Source organism: Tripterygium wilfordii, chromosome 4 (assembly GCF_013401445.1).
Source record: "Tripterygium wilfordii isolate XIE 37 chromosome 4, ASM1340144v1, whole genome shotgun sequence".
Taxonomy (NCBI): Eukaryota; Viridiplantae; Streptophyta; class Magnoliopsida; order Celastrales; family Celastraceae; genus Tripterygium; species Tripterygium wilfordii.
The window spans coordinates 8932305-8950618 of NC_052235.1; the positions used below are offsets into that span (position 1 = coordinate 8932305).

The window sequence follows — 18314 nt, forward strand, 5'->3', positions numbered from 1 at the left end:
GGGCCAAATAACTGTGATTGGTTTTTGACCCTACAATTGTTAAGGGAGAGATTGTAGAATTTTAAATCCTAATGTAAGAGTGACAAATGTGTGGTCTCTTTGATTATATTGTTATTGTTCTGTCAATAGCAATGTAACCTTGAAGTAGGTTACCATATATGGAGCAATGTAACCTTGAAATAGGTTACTAACGAGGTAATTAATTCAACATATATTGACATATATTATATGTGTTGAGCAAACGATCGATTGTGCACTTGTACAATCAATTAGTGAGAGCATTAATCATGTTATTCAATGTTGGTCTAATTATTATATTGTATGGAAAGTTAGCATAAACACATGAATCATGGGTTACCAGGGTTTGAGCCTGGGCCACCAAAGTATATGTAGTGGCTATTGTGGTGAATGGATACGTTGTAAAAGTCTGGCTCTGTCTCCCTTTTTATAAGGTCTCTGAATGGAACTTGAATGGGCTCGTTGGGGTTATCCGTAGTCATGATTTCTAAGTTGCGGATATAACATGCCTTGTTATGTCCCTCGTGACCAAAACGACCAGTGCCCATCTCTGTCATGTTGTTGGATACCTCACCACCCCACTCCACACTCGTATATGGACCTCCCAACGCGGGAAAGGTATCGCTTTTCCATTTGCCCATCAACTCGTCATTAATCATCAAAAACCATTTTTGTTGGTCTGGATCCTGATTAAATTAATATAAATGTAAAATGATCTTAAAATATATGACAGATTAAGGGGTCGAAGATTATAATATAACAATTTTTTAGCTATCATCGGTTACGTACCTTCCAAATATTCACTTGAATATCGGGTTGGGAAGATGATAGATCAAGTATATTTCCCAGCAAGACCTCGTCATCGTCATCGTTGCCGTCGCCATCATCGTTCTCCTGCTCAAATTCTTCACACTCATAATTGTAGCAAATTTTCGTCTGATACCCATCCGTCTAAGTATAAGATTGCGCAAATTAAATTAATATATACATGATGATAACATATAATGAATTTTATATATATATGTATATATATAAATTATTTAATTGAATATAAATTAGGTGTGAGCTTACAGTCCATAAAAGGAATAGTCTGATGCTTTCATCACCATTAAGCTCTGGGAATACCTAATAAGAGTTTTTTGAACCTTTAATTACTTGCAACTTATGCTAAAGAAAATTAATTTATTAATAAAAAAAAAGAGACTAACATGCCATCCAGCAGTAATGCTCTCATAATTTTGTCCTGAGCCCGTTTTGATTCGAACATGAGCTTGGCTGCACCCTTGCTCACCATGTACTGATGGCTCGGCCTTGTTTATTTTTGCTGCCACCCCATATATGACTTTTGTTGCCTCATAACTGACACTTGCATGCTATAGCCATGCGTATATGCAAAATGCATGAGTGAAAAACGTTATCGAAAATGACATGTATCCCATCAGTTAGGTAGTCCATGGAAGCCCAACAGATTTATTTCATTAATTTAATGAATGGAATAATTTTATTTCCACTCTTTTATATCAAAATTCATTGTCCAAAATTTATTGTTTTAACATAGATTTTATTGTTTTTTAAAGCACAATCTAGAATTTATTGTTTTAATTCTGAATTCATTTGTTTTTGAAATTCCATTGAAAAAAAAAACAATGGAATTAAGAAATTTCATTGAAAAAAAAAGCAACGGAATTAAGATTTACCAGATAAAACTTATCGATGATGAATCTTCTTAGAAAGAGTTTTATCCACTAATTCTGAATATGTAATTTTTTTTAAAAATCTAACATGTATTTTGAGAATTAAAAACGTTTTAAAATTTCGTTTAAGAGATCAACTTGGACTCCCATGTACTACTAAAACATTATCTAATCAACAAATGTTAATTTTTTTGGGTAGAAATTAAAATGACTGGAAATACCTCATGGGTATCAAAAGAAGTAGGAAGCTGATGTTGGAAAGATTTTTGCTTCTTTTTGAATTCAGACGTAGTAGAATTGACTGTCATAACATTAGCCACCGCAAGTCGTCGTCGTACGAAATTAGTATTGTTAATCCTGCTTTTCTTTGCATATTTCTTCATTTTCAGCATTTGTGTAGGCACTTCCTTTTAATTAGAGAAACACAAACAATTAATTAATTAGTGTGAAGACACGTATTAAAATTATTTTAAAAATAATAAAAGTAGACACATGAATTATTATATATCTTTTTTTATACTGGAATTAGTATCCATAAATTATACCAAAAAAAATGAAACATAATATAATTAAAAATTAGCAATAAGCAATAGATTAATTAATTAAGTGCTCTCAATTACCTTTATAGTCAGCAAAACATGCTTGTTGATCCTTCTTACTGTCTTGACAACATCTTCATGCCTATTATTATTTTGAGCTGAAACAAGGATAGCAGTGAGGATGAAGAAGAATGCCAACAAAGAAAAACCAAAGAAGTTCATAGTCTGCGGTGCCAAGAAATATGTTAATTCAGAATTAAATTGGTGTGAAGAGAACTAACATACATCGTGTATTATATATAGAAATCGGAAGTTGTAAGGTTTCCTAGGAAGATCAAATTAGCTGTCCAAAACTATGCCATTTTGGAACATATTAAGATCAATGTTTTAAAAATCGGATTTCGAATCATACCACCGGCAACCAATTTAACCGGTTCAACCCGTTTGACCGGTCGACCGGTATGATTTAATTAATTAAAATTTTGATAATTCATAATAATTATAAAAAAAAAAACCTTGTAAATTATTAGAAAATTTGCTATAAATTAAAATCCATTCAAATAAAGTAATAAACACAATAATAACACTCTTAATCTCAAATTATACACAATATTATCAAACTCAATATCAAATTGACAAACAACCTTATAAGAAAGTACAACATAACCATATAAATTATAAAGTTCAAGTCCAACATAAGCATTTAAATCTCATTTCAAACCGGTATTCATGTTGGGAACCGGCCAGTCAAACCAGTATTTGACCAAACCGGTATTTCACAGGTGACCCCTCCGATTTCAGGTTCAACCGATATTTTAAAACACTGATTAAGGTTTCGTTGGGAATTCAAGTTAGCTGTTTAACAATAACGACATTTTCGATCATATTAAGGTTTCCTTGGAAGTTCAAGTTAATTAGCTGTTTAACACTGTCATTTAACATATTAAGGTTTCCTTGGAAGTTCAAGTAATTAGCTGTTTAATTAACACTAATGTCATTTTCGAACAGACAATTAGAGATGCATCAACGTAAACGTCAAACTTATCATTATTTCTTTTGATGAGCCGAATAGATGTGAAAATAATTTTTTTTTAAGTAAAGTAATTTTTTAAAATAAAATAAACGTAAAAGTTGGGAGTTATACCAATTTTTTTTTTTTATCGTATTGCCTAGTTTCCTACGTCAAAAATGAAATTGAAAGCATTTAATTTAGCCATTTAGGATAATACAATGTTTGAAACCAAGCAGAACTGTTAAAGTTTCTTAGGAAGTTCAAATTAGCTGTCTAAAACTATGACATCTCCTCCAATGCTGAGGAATTGTTTTTGTTCCCTAGACGAACTCCTAAAATTATTATTTAAATTCTCTCATGTTTTTTTTTCCTTCATTTTCACGATTAAATTTGCTTTATTATATAGCCTAGTTTAATACGTTAAAAATTAAATTGAAAGCTGGCTCAAGCATTTAATTTAGGGTAAAAGACACCAATTTCTTGGAGTTTTGTGACACCAAGACACAGGGAATACTCCTTTCGATGGAGCAAAGGTGTCAATATAGGCCTTATCATCCATATGGTAATTGTACAAATTGAATGGATTTTTTATTTTCGAATAACAAACACGTAATTTAAGATCCTATTTGATATCACTTCCAAAAATTATGAAAATAAAAAATACAAAAAAAAACATAAATATGACAACTTGTATTGTTTCGTACCTAAAACAGAAATGAAAACATAAAATTAATTTGATTCAAGATGAGATCTTCATGCAAGATGTCGTCAAAAACTGCAATGAAAAAGTCCTACCCAAGTCCGAAAAGACATCGGAAATGGGCAGCCCAAATATATTTATGGGTGGACCAAACGAGTTCAAAGGCTGATCCAAACCTGAAACCTAAACAATGACCCGGCCCGAAGCCCGGCCCGGGAAATTTTATGTAAGGCAGTCCTACTTTCAAGCATAGGACGAATAACACTTCGATCAACAGGGAAGAGAGTCCAGTGGACCAAAATTCTACAAGTGTGATTAGGTCATTATGCCTTTGTATGTCCAGGAAAAGGGAGGAGGGTCGCTCTGATGTGTAAAGGAGATGAGCTGGAAATAACAGAAGAGCTCGCAAATCCAAAGGTGCTTACGTGTTTTGATTGCCTTGGGCTTGGACGTCTATGGGTTTGTTCGACTTTGGCCAGACTCTTCCGACTTCGTTGGCCGGGTTGTGCATCGACTGATGTTTTGTCCAATTTTACTGACTGGATTGTGTGTTGACTGACAAGTTACCAAGACGATTTTTGATCACTACACAAGACATAAACTTGTTGACCCTCCACAGCAAAACACAATTGCAGTCCCTAAGAATTCCTAGGTTGCCATAAGATTCTAAGGCAAATACTCCTGGTATGTCCATTAATTAATATTATAACATGTTATCTATTGTGTTTATTGTTTGTTTGGTGTGTGCGCAACTCCACTGCAGGAGTGTGGTTCATGCACTGCCATCTAGAGCGTCACCTGTCATGGGGCATGGATATGACATTCATTGTGAAAGATGGTGAAGGCTCTGAAGGAAAAAATGCTTCCACCACCAACTGATACTCTACCACGTTGAAGTAACTTTAGGGTTTCATCAAGGGGAAATTGCGGTGTGGTGTTCTTTATTTTTAGAATTGTTTCAAGGATGTATCCAGTGATTTCATTGCTTGGTTTCGAAGGCTTGCGAGTTGCAATGCTCACAACTATATTCTTACGAGACATTTTGTTGGTGTTTTGAGAGGAGAATGAGGATAAATTAGTATATTCTCTTACTTAGTTGAATTTTAAAGGATTGAATCCCAACTAATTCCACCCTATTCTCCCTTGGGGAGAAATAAAAAATTCTCACTTGTTATGAAATATTGTTTTATTTTCTAAAAGAAAAAAAAATGATACTATAAAAATTGTACTACTAATATTCTCACACTCACACACTTTTATACCAAACATGACCACGCCCACCTCATACTCATCTCACACTCACCTCACACTCATCTTCTCATCTCATGCTCACCTCACACAATTATGAACTAAATGCCCCGTTAGCCCCTGCAATAAAGTTCCATGTGGTTTACTTTTATGATTCCTAAAGGCATTTATTTCTTTGGCTGTGTGAACTCACGAGACAAAAACTCGACCATCAAGCGAGGGAAAAAGTAAAGAACCCAAAGGGAGTGGGGAAGTATTAAGGGGATTCTCTGCATATGCAGCCAAGATTGAGCTTCATGAGACAAGAACTCAGTGAACATACTCATTTAGACCTAAAACCAAGATCGAGCTAGCAAATGGACTAACAAACCAAGTACAAAAACAATCATGAACTCATTGCCTCTAGAATTAACACAATTCTATGCGCAGAAATCGATTAGCTTGTGTTAAGAAAAATTTGGAAAGGGAACAATGAAAATCCTTTTGATCTCAAAATTGAAGCACGCTGGCTTAATTGCCTTTGCTGTCAAAATTTATAGAATACAATTTGGCTAAGACGACGATACACAAGCAATAAAAGAAATTAACTTTTGGGTTTCTTAGAAGCAAACCTCTGCAAAGAAACTGGTAGTTCTTCCTTGTTTTCACTGATTAGTTTTTGCTTCTTCGACATTTCTTCATGCGTTTGCTGCTCCAAGAAAGGCCTCTTGGCTCGCAAAATATTATCCTGTTTCTTCTTTGATATCTTACTTGGCTTGCTTCTGCCCTTTGTTTTCTTCTTCATGGTGATGCCCTTGGCAGCTTCAACAGCAGCTTCCTTATTGGCCTCTCTCTCCTGTTTTGTTGGCTTCTCTTTCTTCTTGGAGGGCCTCACTGTACCGATCTTTGAGGGGTCCAGCATAATTGTCTCAGGTGGGAGCTTGTCAAGAAGTGAGTGCACTTCCTTTTCCCTCCGTTGTTTGGGTGTTTCAAACGGATTTGCAACCCACGAATCAAAGTTGGGTTCCCCAGAACCTGGAATAAGAATTGAAGACCAACCCATGGAGTGCCCTATTCCAAGGACATCTTCATATGGACGGAACGACACTTTCCCTATTTGGTAACCTTTTGCCATAGAATGCCCCATGTATCTGCTATAATTCTGAGATTCTGTCTCTCTAAAAATCTGTACATATGAGCCAGTTCCAGCAGCCAGCAGACCTTTCTGACTGAAATCCAAGGTCTTTGCATGCCCTGGTAGAGTCTGAAGAACCTCAAATTTTCTCAAGTCCCAAAGTTTAATTTTCCTTTCTTTACCAGACGTGGCCATGAGATGGCCATTAGGGTGGAATGCCATTGCTGATACAGCCCCATGATGACAGAGCATCTTGACAAGGGGATTGACGGCAGAAGGCTTCCACATGGTCACTGTACCACCTGAATGACCTAAAGCAACGACCCCATTGAAGGGATTCACTTCCATTACATTAGTTCGACCTAAGCCTGTCCTGAAATTGCCTATCATCTCACCCGTTGTGACATCCTGATAATGGAGCTGCCCAAATTTGTTTATTGATGCCAAAAGGAAATGATTTTTCAGGAACTGAAGTTTTAACACTGCACCATGTTCCTGTGAGACACCAATTCAGGTCAGTTCCACAACATGTTTGGCATCGTATGCATTGATTTAACCACATAACGATTAAAAGAATATGGCCAAATGACATTAACAACATCTATATCAAACATCCGTCTAAAGAAAACCAAAAAAGGGAAAAGAAATCCCACCATAAGGTCATATAAATACAAATAAAGTAATAAACACTGACCAGGGTTGTCTCCTAAGCCTAAAACATTCAAAGGACAAAAAAATAACCCAAATTCTGTATTATGACCTACCGATAATCCAATACAGAATTAACAATACTACTGTACATTTTCTATGTATTCATAAAGTCCCTTTATGAGACAAGACTCACTTTAATAGGCAGCAAAACATAACTTGGTTGGGAGTCTCTTTATCCTTTCTTTCAAATTATAACTCCATGAAGAATAAGTCCCTTTTTTAATAAGAGGTATTAAGATCATTTAAAGCCAAGTCATGTGTTACTTCATCCCACCAAATTTTCCCCTATGATGCCTCTGCAAATTGAGGTAACACATCTTATTTGGAATAATGGCATTTATCAAAGGGTTGTATAGATTAGAATTCTACAAAATGACACAACACATTCGCATGATGTGCAGGAAATTCCATATCTCTGTCCAACGTCCCAGCAGCCATTATTAAATCAAACAGAAAGGATTTCCAAGAGTAGTCTGAAAATGTAGCAATTATAAAGAGCTGGTAGAAAAACAAAAGAATAATATTTAACATGTGCAACGTGCATATCACAATAACCAAAGAGTAAACAGCAACTTAACAGAGAATTTAAATGTAAGCCTAAGGATGACCCAGGACGGGCATTCATGTTATTTATAATAACTGTTTTACTCGTTTGGAAAGCCAGTATACTGACCCTTAAGCAGTGAAGTTCAGTTCCATCCCGGTTATAAATATATGTGTACCTGCCAAAATGTACAATTGTTAGGTATATTACTTAAAGAGGGCTACAATGGGCCAGCTGCCATTAATATTAATTATGAAGTGACCCCAAATAGAAATTTCATGTATAAGGCCTAAAAAACTCAAAACAAGACAGCGCACTTTGGCTGTTTCACCCAGGTGCACACCCTAGTAGAGGCAACAAGGGCAAAGGTGCATGCCTAAGCGCCGCTTAAGCCAGACAAGGCAGCGAGCACCTCGCATAATACTGTTCACAATCTAGGCATGAAAGTACATTAGTGTCATGGTCCAACATATCCCTTTATTTAAAGCAATTGAAACCACCACATAACATCCACAATGAGCGCATCACAAGATACTAAGATAGTACACAATTATGGTTCAAACCAGGTGAAAAGCACATACTTCTTTTGAGCAGCAGCGAAGAACAATTCATTGTGCAAAAACACCGCATCACGCACTGTTTCTCTGACCTGAAGAAATGATAAACCACCAAATAGCAAACTAATTGTCAGATCCAGACCTTGAAATCCTGATAAAAATTGTCAACCTAGTTATGAACATCAAGTTAAATTTTGTGACATTCAGCAAAAGGAACTAAATACAAACAAGTTTTATTTAATTGTTACCTACGCAAATTTGTATAATAGAACACTCTGTCTGTCATGACTCGTGATATAATATTTGAAACCCTCAACTTCGTAAATTTTAAGCGTAAAACCCCAGGCTGAGAGTATTTGGATTTTTCTTCCGATATCATATATGCTACCATTCCACCATCATTCACTCTACGACTTTGCCAGAGAAGCTTTCAGTCTTTTTACAGAAGACATTGACTACCATAGAGCAAAACTCTGATTATCTTTAAAGCCAAATTGAACTTCAACGCCAACTATTCATTGAGCATTTTTTTTTCCTTTTTTCCCCAATGAACATAATGCATTGAAAAGATTAAAAAAAATTAAATGGCAACAATGACTACCAGCAGTAATGATCCAATTATTATCCCTGTAATACCTAGTTATATGTTCAAGACAACCATAATTCGCAAACTTCTGTCCGTAGCTGGAATAATACTCATTGTAAACTAGCAAAATTAGCACCTTGCAGTAAACGTTGTCTTTGGAAATTCAAACATGGTTCCAAAGCCTAACCATATTAATATTTTTCCAATTCTTTTTTTCAAAGCAAATAGCACTCTTTCTAGAAGGTAGACAGCAGTTGTGCAAATTTGACCCATTCTAGTAACAAGAATACTAGCTTTCATTGTAATTTGTTCTGTAAAACTCAAAGCACAAAGCAAGTTCAAAGGTACAAGTGGTAGAAAGTACATTCAAAATCTTTTGTATATCACCCCATACCTTTTCTCTCAAATAAACTAGAAAGTCACATTTCTAAGGTAAGCCACTCCCGTGCACAAGGCTCCTGCAGTGGGCAGGGTCGGGGACAAGAAAGATGTACATAGACCTTACTTCCACTGTGCGAGGCTGTTTCCAGGCCATGTTGATCCTCAAAACGGTCAGCAGGCCATGAAATTGAATTCATCAATTGAAAACAGATCCAAAATTCTGACAAAAAGTTTGGACTTCTCATGCAATAAATGGATTAGCCAGTGCCACAATCAGATTCCTCCAACCACATACTATGGTATGACCGCCTAAAAATGCTAGTAACTGGACATACAAATCCCAAGAAATTCTAGCACTTTTCAGTCCAATAGATATGCTTACTAAGCCATAACTATTCTCAAAGCTGAGGTTCGGCCATGCATATATTCACAAATATTAAGTGTGTTTAGCAAACCTTCAATTTTACTCAATAAAATAGTCAGAATACCAAAGAAACCTTCACAATAATATATTCCTCTTGACAATACTTTCTAAAAGGATAGATTTTAAAGTGTTGTATTTATCATGAAAAATCAACAAGATAAGAAAATTAAGATGACATAGCTACATAAAACTACCTTCGCACTCATCATGCCAACAAAAGATAAATGATCTCATCTCAAACATGGTTCCATCTCAATATGCTCCAGCCAGTTTTTACAACAGACAGAAGAGAGCATACCTGCATCTCTCTTATCAGGTTCATATTCTGCATGTCAACAATAGCCAGGTGTCCTTTCCGTCCAGCAACTGCCATATACCGGCCACTGGAGGTAAAATCAACGGTGTAAGGACCAAGATCTGCACATTGAAAAACGGTTTATGAGTAACTGAAAAAATTTTATCTACAAACCTAGCTAACACCATGCTCTCGTCAGATTAAATATCTGATAGACTACAACAAATTATGTCCTTCAGGAACTACATAGTTGGTATTTGGTAATATCTATCTAGTGTCATATCCACATTGATTCTCATCCAAATTTAAACAACGAAAGCTACCACTACTGCAAAACAGCCCCACAATCACTTCAATGCATGTCACCAAACCCATATATAAACATAACCAGTATAATAGCAATTCTTTAAATATATCTCCACTTTTCCTTTGTGCTTAACTTAATTATTGATGTCATATACCTTAATTACTGATGAACCTAAGTTGCCACCACGGGACATACAAAAGCTGACCGCCTTGAAGAAAACAATTTTACAAATTCAGATTATTAACAACTAGAAAAGAAAAGGAAAAAGAAAAAGACAGTGGCGATGTACCTGGTAAGACTATATCATATTGATTCCTGGAGCTCAAGACATCTACTTCCTTAGCTATCGCTTCTTGTTTGATTCTCCATGTCTTTTCTAGACCTTCAGCCTCCAGAAATCCTCCCTCACTAGGCATAAGCCACTGCAATTTGTATCACACAGATTAAAATAATGGTCAAATATAATGTATCCAGGCATGTCAAAATCCTGTGTGCGGGTATAAAAGCAAATAACAAAGTCCATACACCCGACACTGTAGCTGAAGATCTTACAGCTAAGTAAAATCAAATGCTGAAATGCGAACCCAAGTACCTTGGCAGCCTTTGCAGCGGCTTTGGCAGAGATTCCATAGAATTCTTCTCTAACAGAGAGTTGACCCTTCAATTTTTTGTCTTGTAAAACCTGTAATATTCAGCAGATTAGAAGCACAATAATAAATAATACGTTGCCAATTACAAATACAACAATACAAGCAAGTATATATATTACCTCCAAATTAGGAGCTTTGCCTCTCAAAAATTTCTTAACTTCTGGTGCATCTAACTCTTCAGAGATCTCCTGCAAATTTTCACAAATAAGTATTTTTCATCACCAGAAAACAATAGGGGAATTGTGACAAAGAAAGAATGAAAAAGTGGTGCGGGAAGTATTCACTAACCATAACTTCTTTATCTCACAGTTTATCTTACTCGGGGGAGTACGTTGACCGCGGTGGCACTCGACGGAGCAAAGCGAGACAACAGAGCGAGGGAGAGGGGTAAGAAGAGGGAGAGATGCCGAATTCAAACCCTAAAACGGAATTGAAGTCGGGACCAACAACATGGTTTTTACGTAATATTTATTTAATTACAGGGTGACATTCAAGTTAGGCCTAGGCATTGAGCCGGGCCAACTCCGCCCAGAAATTAAGGACCCAAGCCCTGATTGATTATTTGGGCTTCGTGCCAAGCTTGGGGCCTGAACTTGGGCTAGACTTGGTACAAAAATGACAATCAAGGCCAAGCTTGGGCCCAAATGAGTCGTGCCTTAAGCCTCGCTTCAATCTCTTTTTTGAATTTTCATCAAAATTCAATGGCCATGATTGATGAGAACAAAAGCACACTATTTATCGAAAACAAGGCAGAGATCTCTTACCATTTTTCTGTCAGGCATCTATTTTTGATAACTAATCTTTAACTTTTGGTGGTCAATAATTATGGTGTTTAAATATGGTTTCTTACTTTTGGTGGTAAATGAGCTTAGTCCATTTTAATTACAAAAATCAATATCGGGTGAAAGAAAATTTAAACCCAAAAATGTCCATAGTACCGTATTATGTGTAAATAAAATATGCTACTAACAATAGTGCATTCAAATTCAAGTTTGAAATGCGCTACTCCCAATCGTGTATTTCATTGTTCTAATTTTCAAATGTATTTTTAGATATTATCCATATTTTCAATGAAATCATATCGAAAGTAAGAAAAAAAATGCACCCCGTAGATATTATCTATATTATTTTATTATTAATATTATTAATTTGTGAATAGTTGTAACATGATTTATTCTAATTTTTTAATTTTAACCATTCGCATGTTGTTATTATTATCAATTAATTGATATTAGGGTCCATTTATTTTTAAATAATTATTAGTTCAATTAATTTTTTATATAATTATATAAAACACAAAACTGTTAACTATAAAAGATTAATTACAAAAAAAATTATTTACAGAATTTAGGAATTATATTTTTCTTAATATTTTTATCATAGGATAAATGCTAAAATTGTTATTATCTTTATGATGAGATTGATTATTTTACTAAAGAATTAAAAAAGGTTAACAGAGATTTAATTGATTAAAATTAAATTAAAAATTTTAATCTTATCTATTAGTAGTTATTTTAAATATAATTTTTAAAATTGAATAGAAAAATAAAAATTTAAATGTTTATAAAATTGACTAGAAAAATAAGAAAAGGAAATAAATTTAAAAAATTGTTGAAATGCTCCTCTCTTAGTAGCCCGTTTCGCATAATGGGCTAGTGAGACTAGCGCATTATGTCATATTGTTAAATAAAAAATATGTTATTTTGATATTTAAAATTTTCAAATGTGTTAATCTTGAAAAAAAACTCGATCTAAAATATGATAGATCTTCCAAAATTGTGACCACAATCAATCCAATATGACCACAGCTGGACTAAAGAAAAGTGGACATACCTAGATAAGGTCCTCTAAACTTTGATCCTCCTATTTTCTCCTCCTACTACATCTCTAGTCATTTTGAAATGAGCTTTGCACCAATTGCAAGTACATGAGCATTAATGTTTAGTTCCTATTAGTGCTTCACTTGGTCTGGACAATAAAGATTTCAATCTCAATAAAGAAAAATAATTAAGAAAATCTTATTAAATTTTGTAATCAACTATTTTTATTGATTAGATAGTAAAACGTATACCACACCAAAACATTAAATCTGCTACAAACAAAACCACTAGTACTAGTGTACTACTACCCATTATCACGCAGGCGACCCTCCATGGAATCTAGTCAGTGATCTATATTCTAACCACGGGCGGATCTACGGTTGGGCTACGGTGGGCTTGAGCCCGTGTGAAAAAAAATAAAAAAAATTAGTAAATATACTTAAGCCCACTAACCTAGACACTATGCCACTAAGGTGGGCTGGCTCAAGACAGGTTGATTTGGTTCTCATTCACCACACCATCGTCAATTCATCATTTTCTCAACTCTCATCGAGACAACGAGAAGGCCGTCTTAGTTTCTTCGACTCTATGTCTAGGACCAGCCGTCCAACGTCTGTGATTCTCCAGGGCCAAGCTCCAACCATCCAGCTTCTGTGATTCTCCAGAGTCCAGGTTCCAGCCGTCCAGTGTCTTCTTTTCTTCCAATCTCCGACTTTGTCTCTAGGAGCAGGTACTACCCTCACCTCAACCCCTCACTGATTTCTAAATACTGGTATACTCTGTAACTCGTTTCGCCTGGCTTGAAAGTTGAATATGATAATTAGGTCTTTATTTCACAGAATCACAATGGTTGTTTCAAGATCATTCTTATCAAATGCAATCCTTGGCAGTCTTTGGGCTCTTTTTAATTCACAGAATCACAATGGTTGTTTACTAGTTTCTTGTTACTTTCTATTTTATTAGGATGGAAAATCGAGGACGGAAAAAAGGGAAAACTATTATCTCCTTCTTCAACAAGAAAAGTGGAGAAGAAACATCAACAATTGGAACATCTTCGGGATCAAAATCTACTATCGATCCTCCAATTCAAATAGAAGCATCAACAAGTGTCGATATTCCTATGATTACTACAGAACCTCAACCTCAAGCCAAGGTTCAAAGGATTTCATTTGATGAGAATGATCTTGAACGAGATCCTGCACTAGGTATTCCAATATGGATTCATCCGGTTTATAATAAAGATGAAGTTAGACGTGCTTATGTCAAATGGGGACCAAATCAACCTGTCTTGGCCAAGTATCCGAGGGCTAAAAGTGGAGATCAAAACCGAAGATTTCAACAAAGTTGGTTCATAAAATTTCCATGGTTAGAGTACTCTATTTCAAAGGATGCAGCATTTTGCTTTCCGTGCTTTGTTTTTCAAGATCGCGAACCTTTACATTCTGCTTTTATCATTAATGGTTTCACTAGTTGGAAAAGAGTGAACAATAGGGCCATATGTGTATTCTTAGCACATATGGGAGGTCCTACTTCCCTACACAATAATGCAGTGAGAAATGTTGAGGCGTTGAAGAATATATCTCAGCATATCGATAAAGTCATAAATGTTCAAAGTTTGGAAAATGTTAAGAAAAATCATTTGTGTCTTAAGACTACCATTTATAGTGTTCGATGGCTTACTTTACAAGGATTGCGCTTTGAGAGGTCATGATAAATCTTTAACGTCAAAGAACCGTGGTAATCTAGTTGAGTTGATTAGTTTGATAGGAAAGCTGAATGTTGAGATTGATGATGTTGTCTTAGAAGAAGCTCCGGGAAATGCAAAATATACGTCTCACTTGATCCAAAAGGATATTTTGCATATCCTATCCACAAAAGTGAGAAACAAAATTCGTGAGGAAGTTGGGAATGCAAGGTTTTGTATTTTGGTTGATGAAGCAAAGGATGCATCGAATAGAGAACAAATGGCGATTGTTCTGAGATTTGTGGATATTCACGGATACTTGCAAGAACGATTTTTTTGAAATTGTGCATGTTGAAGATACTTGTGCTTTAACTCTAAAGAATCAAATATCGCAAGTTGTCACTCGACACAATTTGCGCATCCGAGATTTACGAGGTCAGGGATATGATGGTGCCAGCAACATGCATGGTGCATGGAACGGATTACAAGCTTTATTTCGCAGTGACTGCGAGTATGCATACTATGTTCATTGTTTTGCTCATTGTCTACAACTTGCTTTAGTTGCAATTGTCGAGAAAGAGATTTTAGTTTGGCTATTATTTTCAAAATTGACTTGCATTGTCAATCTTGTTAGCACTTCTCCTAAACGGCATACCGAGTTACGATCTAGCTAAGCTTCTGAGATTGAATGTGACATAGCTAGTGGTGAACGTGAGACCAGTAAAGGGGCTAATCATATTGGTACTTTGCATAAATCTGGCACTACTCGATAGAGCTCACATTTTGACTCCATTTGTAGTTTGATAGATATGTATGGTGCAACTATTATTGTGCTTCGATCTTTGGTTAAAGAAGGAGCTACAAATAAAATTTGTGGGGAAGCTGGTGGTTGTTTAATGTTGATGAAGTCCTTTGATTTTATATTCATATTGCATCTTATGCACAAGATTATGGGGATTTCAGATATGCTTTGTCGAACTTTGCAGCAAAAATCTTTGGATATTTTGAATGCAGTGAATTTGGTCTCAACGACAAAAGAATTACTTCGAACACTGCAAGAAGAAGGTTTTGATCATCTCCTTGGGCATATGAAATCAATTTGCTTGAAGTTTGATATCGATATACCTGATATGAGCACTCGGTACAAAGGAGCTATAGGACGTTATTGCCAATAGAATGATGATATCACAGTTGAGCATCACTATTGCATTGACATCTTCAAAGCTATGGTTGATTATATATTGGATGAGTTACGTATTAGATTCAATGAAGAATCAATGGAACTACTTATGCTCAGCTCTGCTTTAGATCCTAGGGACAACTTCAAAGCTTTTGATCCTGATCGCATTCTTTTACTTGCCGAGAAGTTTTATCCAACTGACTTTAGCGGACAAGACAATATCTTTTGAAATGTCAGTTAGATCATTATCGACTTGATGTGGTTTGCCACGAGAAGTTTCAGAATATGTCAACAATTTCATAATTGTGTCATGGGTTAGTAGAAACAAACAAGGCAGGGTCTTATAATTTAATCAACAGGTTGATTCGTCTCATTTTGACTATTCCTGTTTCTACGGGAACTATAGAACATGCATTTTTAGCTATGAAATTCATCAAAAGTGATCTTTGTAACAAGATGGAAAATGAGTATTTGAACGATTCATTGGTTGTCTTCATTGAAAGAGAAATTGCAGAAACTATCGATACAAATTCAATAATATATACCTTTGCTTCTTCAAAGGATCAAAGAGTCACATTTTTCTAGTAAGTGTCATTTTGCTAGTATTTGAGCTGGTAGTTAATTATTATAGTGTCTCCCTGCACATTTTTAATAGCATGCTCTTATTTTTACATCTTGAAACATGTCCCTTGCAGGTTATTGATCTTGCAAGTGTCTCACAAGAACTTGCCTATCTTGCAAGTGATGTAGATCTAGTTATCTTGGTTGGTTCTTGTCTTCTGGATTAGCTTGCTCTGGAATTCTTTTTATGACATGAATTTGAGGGTTCTTGGTTGGTTCATGTCTTGTGGATTGTCTTGTGCTATTGAGTGATAGATGCTGCTAATTCTTCACTTCATTTCTGTGTTCTATTTGGGTTCTAAAGTTTATCAAGCTCATCATGTGTCTATTCTCTTAAGGTTATAAGGTACAGCTTGAGAGTATTTGAGTTCTCGGCTTGTGTTGGCTGTAGACAAACACGAGGCTAGCTCTAAATGAGGTTTTTATTTTGTTGTACACTACAACTTTTAGAGTTTCAATTTGTTATATATTAATACATTAGTGGCTTATCAAAAAAAAAGATCTAGGCTATATTACTGGAGCCGTATGTAAATCCTCCCCGCCACTTTTAAGTTCAGCCTAGGGTAAATCAAAATCCTGGTTCCGCCACTGATTCTAACATTCGTTCGAGTTCTTTGCTGCTCCACCTCCTCCTCCTTTGGAACAATCACGGTAAGCAATCCATGCTCAATACCACACTTGATCTCATCCAGGTTAATATTCTCAGGGAGCCTGAAGAGTCTCACAAAACTGCCGCATCGTCTCTCAATGCGGTGCCCCGTACACCTCTCCTCTCTCTCCACCGTCCTCTGCCCGCGTATCTTGAGTAAGTTATCTTTCACCTCCACCTTCACGTCCTCTTTCCTCGCCTCTGCATAACACTACGCAGTTTAGTCAGTACAATCCTCGCTAACTCACAAACAGGGGACATTAGGGCACATAACCCTACTAAGCACCTTATTGCTGCTGCGTCCTTCACTTTATTACTGCACATATTTATGTTATTTTCGTCCCAAAAGAATAGTAATTGACTAATAAAAGAAAATTTATTCAAAGCCAATAACTGATAGCTTAACAAGGTCATGCAGGAAATAAAAAAAAAAAAAAAAAAAAGAAACAAACTCAAAATTGAAAAACAAAGGTTGGGAAAAAAAGACACAATCTGAGACTAAATTGTATGAATGAGACTAAATTGTATGAATCCGGGAGGTTCTGAATTCTTTTTTCTCCCAAATTCAATTTTTGCTGAGTAATATTCTCGTGGACCTTTGAGAGGTGTGATAAATTTATATATGTGTGAATATGACGACCCAAATTGAATAAAGTTGGATGTCCAAATTAAGGATAAAGGTTACCATAACGTTTTCGGTTAAAAAAAATAAATAGCCAGGATATTTTATTTTTTAAAATAAATGAGAAGGGGATGGGGAAGCTCGATCTTGAAAATTCTATGAAATATCATATACATGATCAATGTCATATGAGCTACTCGTATTCGTGATTCTCATGATGTATATTTTATAGTAACTTGTGAAAAATCCTTGTTCATTATTTTTTGTGGAAGTAATAGGAGATGTAGTTGAAATGAAGATTACCAGGAAGTTCGGCATGAAAGAGATAAGCGCGGGGGGTTTCGCGCCAGTTGACGTGGGCATGAGCAATAGCAGTTGCTTCATCACTACCATGCACACCATTTTGACCCCCGCCGTAGGAAGACGAATCCCACATATCAGACGAATAGGGTGAAGTGAAAAACCACGACTCTCCATCCACTTCACCACGCCATGGACCCACCGAAGATCCCACCATATTTGCTTTTTCCTTTTGTTTCTATATGTCTCTTCACTCTTGACGAAAAAACAGTTGCGCTAGCTAGCTTGTCAATCGTCTGTGAAGCATCATGTACCCAAAAAGCAGTCCCGGGTGCATGCCACGTGGAAAGTGATTGAGACGCGTGTCAACTTGTTTGCCACGTGGCCGTACGCATTTGTGTGGTTGTATATCATGTACGTCATTTCCCACCCACAAGGCCACAATGCTTATCTTAAAAAAGAAAAAAAATCTTCAATTAAAAAAAAAAAAGAATCTCTCACGTTCGAAAATAAGATAAAGCATGACAAATTGAAATTGAAGCATATTTTGTTTTCAAGGTTACTGGTTTAGTTGCCTTTTATTATATTTGCGTGTGTGTGTTATTTGTATTATTTATAAAAGCATAATTCATTTTTGGGTTTTGGCTCCGTTTGACTT

General features: G+C 35.7%; 4 protein-coding genes across 4 annotated transcripts; 1 reads left to right on the forward strand and 3 right to left on the reverse strand.

The window, feature by feature from the left end:
• Positions 1–347: 347 nt before the first annotated feature.
• Positions 348–2473, reverse strand: LOC119996913. Its single transcript, XM_038843694.1, has 6 exons — positions 2333–2473; positions 1934–2119; positions 1227–1391; positions 1090–1143; positions 808–969; positions 348–704 (listed from the first exon to the last, which is right to left on the reverse strand). Exons 1-6 carry the CDS (start codon positions 2471–2473, stop codon positions 348–350), a joined length of 1065 nt encoding a protein of 354 aa, XP_038699622.1.
• A 3141-nt stretch (positions 2474–5614) lies between these two features.
• LOC119997824 (probable U3 small nucleolar RNA-associated protein 7) lies at positions 5615–11215 on the reverse strand. The gene is made up of 8 exons (XM_038845029.1): positions 11069–11215; positions 10900–10968; positions 10723–10812; positions 10420–10552; positions 9827–9945; positions 8162–8229; positions 7710–7758; positions 5615–6820 (listed from the first exon to the last, which is right to left on the reverse strand). The coding sequence occupies exons 1-8, from the start codon at positions 11069–11071 to the stop codon at positions 5795–5797; spliced, it is 1557 nt and encodes a 518-aa protein (XP_038700957.1). The 5' UTR covers positions 11072–11215; the 3' UTR covers positions 5615–5794.
• A 2505-nt stretch (positions 11216–13720) lies between these two features.
• On the forward strand, positions 13721–14958 carry LOC119996914 (zinc finger MYM-type protein 1-like). The gene is made up of 3 exons (XM_038843695.1): positions 13721–14213; positions 14266–14573; positions 14665–14958. The coding sequence occupies exons 1-3, from the start codon at positions 13721–13723 to the stop codon at positions 14956–14958; spliced, it is 1095 nt and encodes a 364-aa protein (XP_038699623.1).
• A 1639-nt stretch (positions 14959–16597) lies between these two features.
• Positions 16598–17873, reverse strand: LOC119996915 (17.6 kDa class I heat shock protein-like). Its single transcript, XM_038843696.1, has 2 exons — positions 17660–17873; positions 16598–16935 (listed from the first exon to the last, which is right to left on the reverse strand). Exons 1-2 carry the CDS (start codon positions 17871–17873, stop codon positions 16598–16600), a joined length of 552 nt encoding a protein of 183 aa, XP_038699624.1.
• Positions 17874–18314: the final 441 nt, after the last annotated feature.

Excerpts from the sequence above, each read along its gene's own strand:
- LOC119996913 (XM_038843694.1), bottom strand. The coding sequence starts at position 2,473 with ATGAACTTCTTTGGTTTTTCTTTGTTGGCATTCTTCTTCATCCTCACT. Across the intron at positions 2,120-2,332 it reads ATGTTTTGCTGACTATAAAG|GAAGTGCCTACACAAATGCT; the intron begins GTAATTGAGAGC and ends TCTAATTAAAAG. Across the intron at positions 1,144-1,226 it reads GCATTACTGCTGGATGGCAT|GTATTCCCAGAGCTTAATGG; the intron begins GTTAGTCTCTTT and ends AACTCTTATTAG.
- LOC119997824 (XM_038845029.1), bottom strand. Across the intron at positions 9,946-10,419 it reads ATATGATATAGTCTTACCAG|ATCTTGGTCCTTACACCGTT; the intron begins GTACATCGCCAC and ends TTCAATGTGCAG. Across the intron at positions 8,230-9,826 it reads ACCTGATAAGAGAGATGCAG|GTCAGAGAAACAGTGCGTGA; the intron begins GTATGCTCTCTT and ends TCATTTCTTCAG.
- LOC119996914 (XM_038843695.1), top strand. The coding sequence starts at position 13,721 with ATGATTACTACAGAACCTCAACCTCAAGCCAAGGTTCAAAGGATTTCA. Across the intron at positions 14,214-14,265 it reads TAAAGTCATAAATGTTCAAA|TGTTCGATGGCTTACTTTAC; the intron begins GTTTGGAAAATG and ends TACCATTTATAG. Across the intron at positions 14,574-14,664 it reads ATAGAGAACAAATGGCGATT|AATCAAATATCGCAAGTTGT; the intron begins GTTCTGAGATTT and ends TTAACTCTAAAG.
- LOC119996915 (XM_038843696.1), bottom strand. The coding sequence starts at position 17,873 with ATGGTGGGATCTTCGGTGGGTCCATGGCGTGGTGAAGTGGATGGAGAG. Across the intron at positions 16,936-17,659 it reads CTTTCATGCCGAACTTCCTG|AGGCGAGGAAAGAGGACGTG; the intron begins GTAATCTTCATT and ends AGTGTTATGCAG.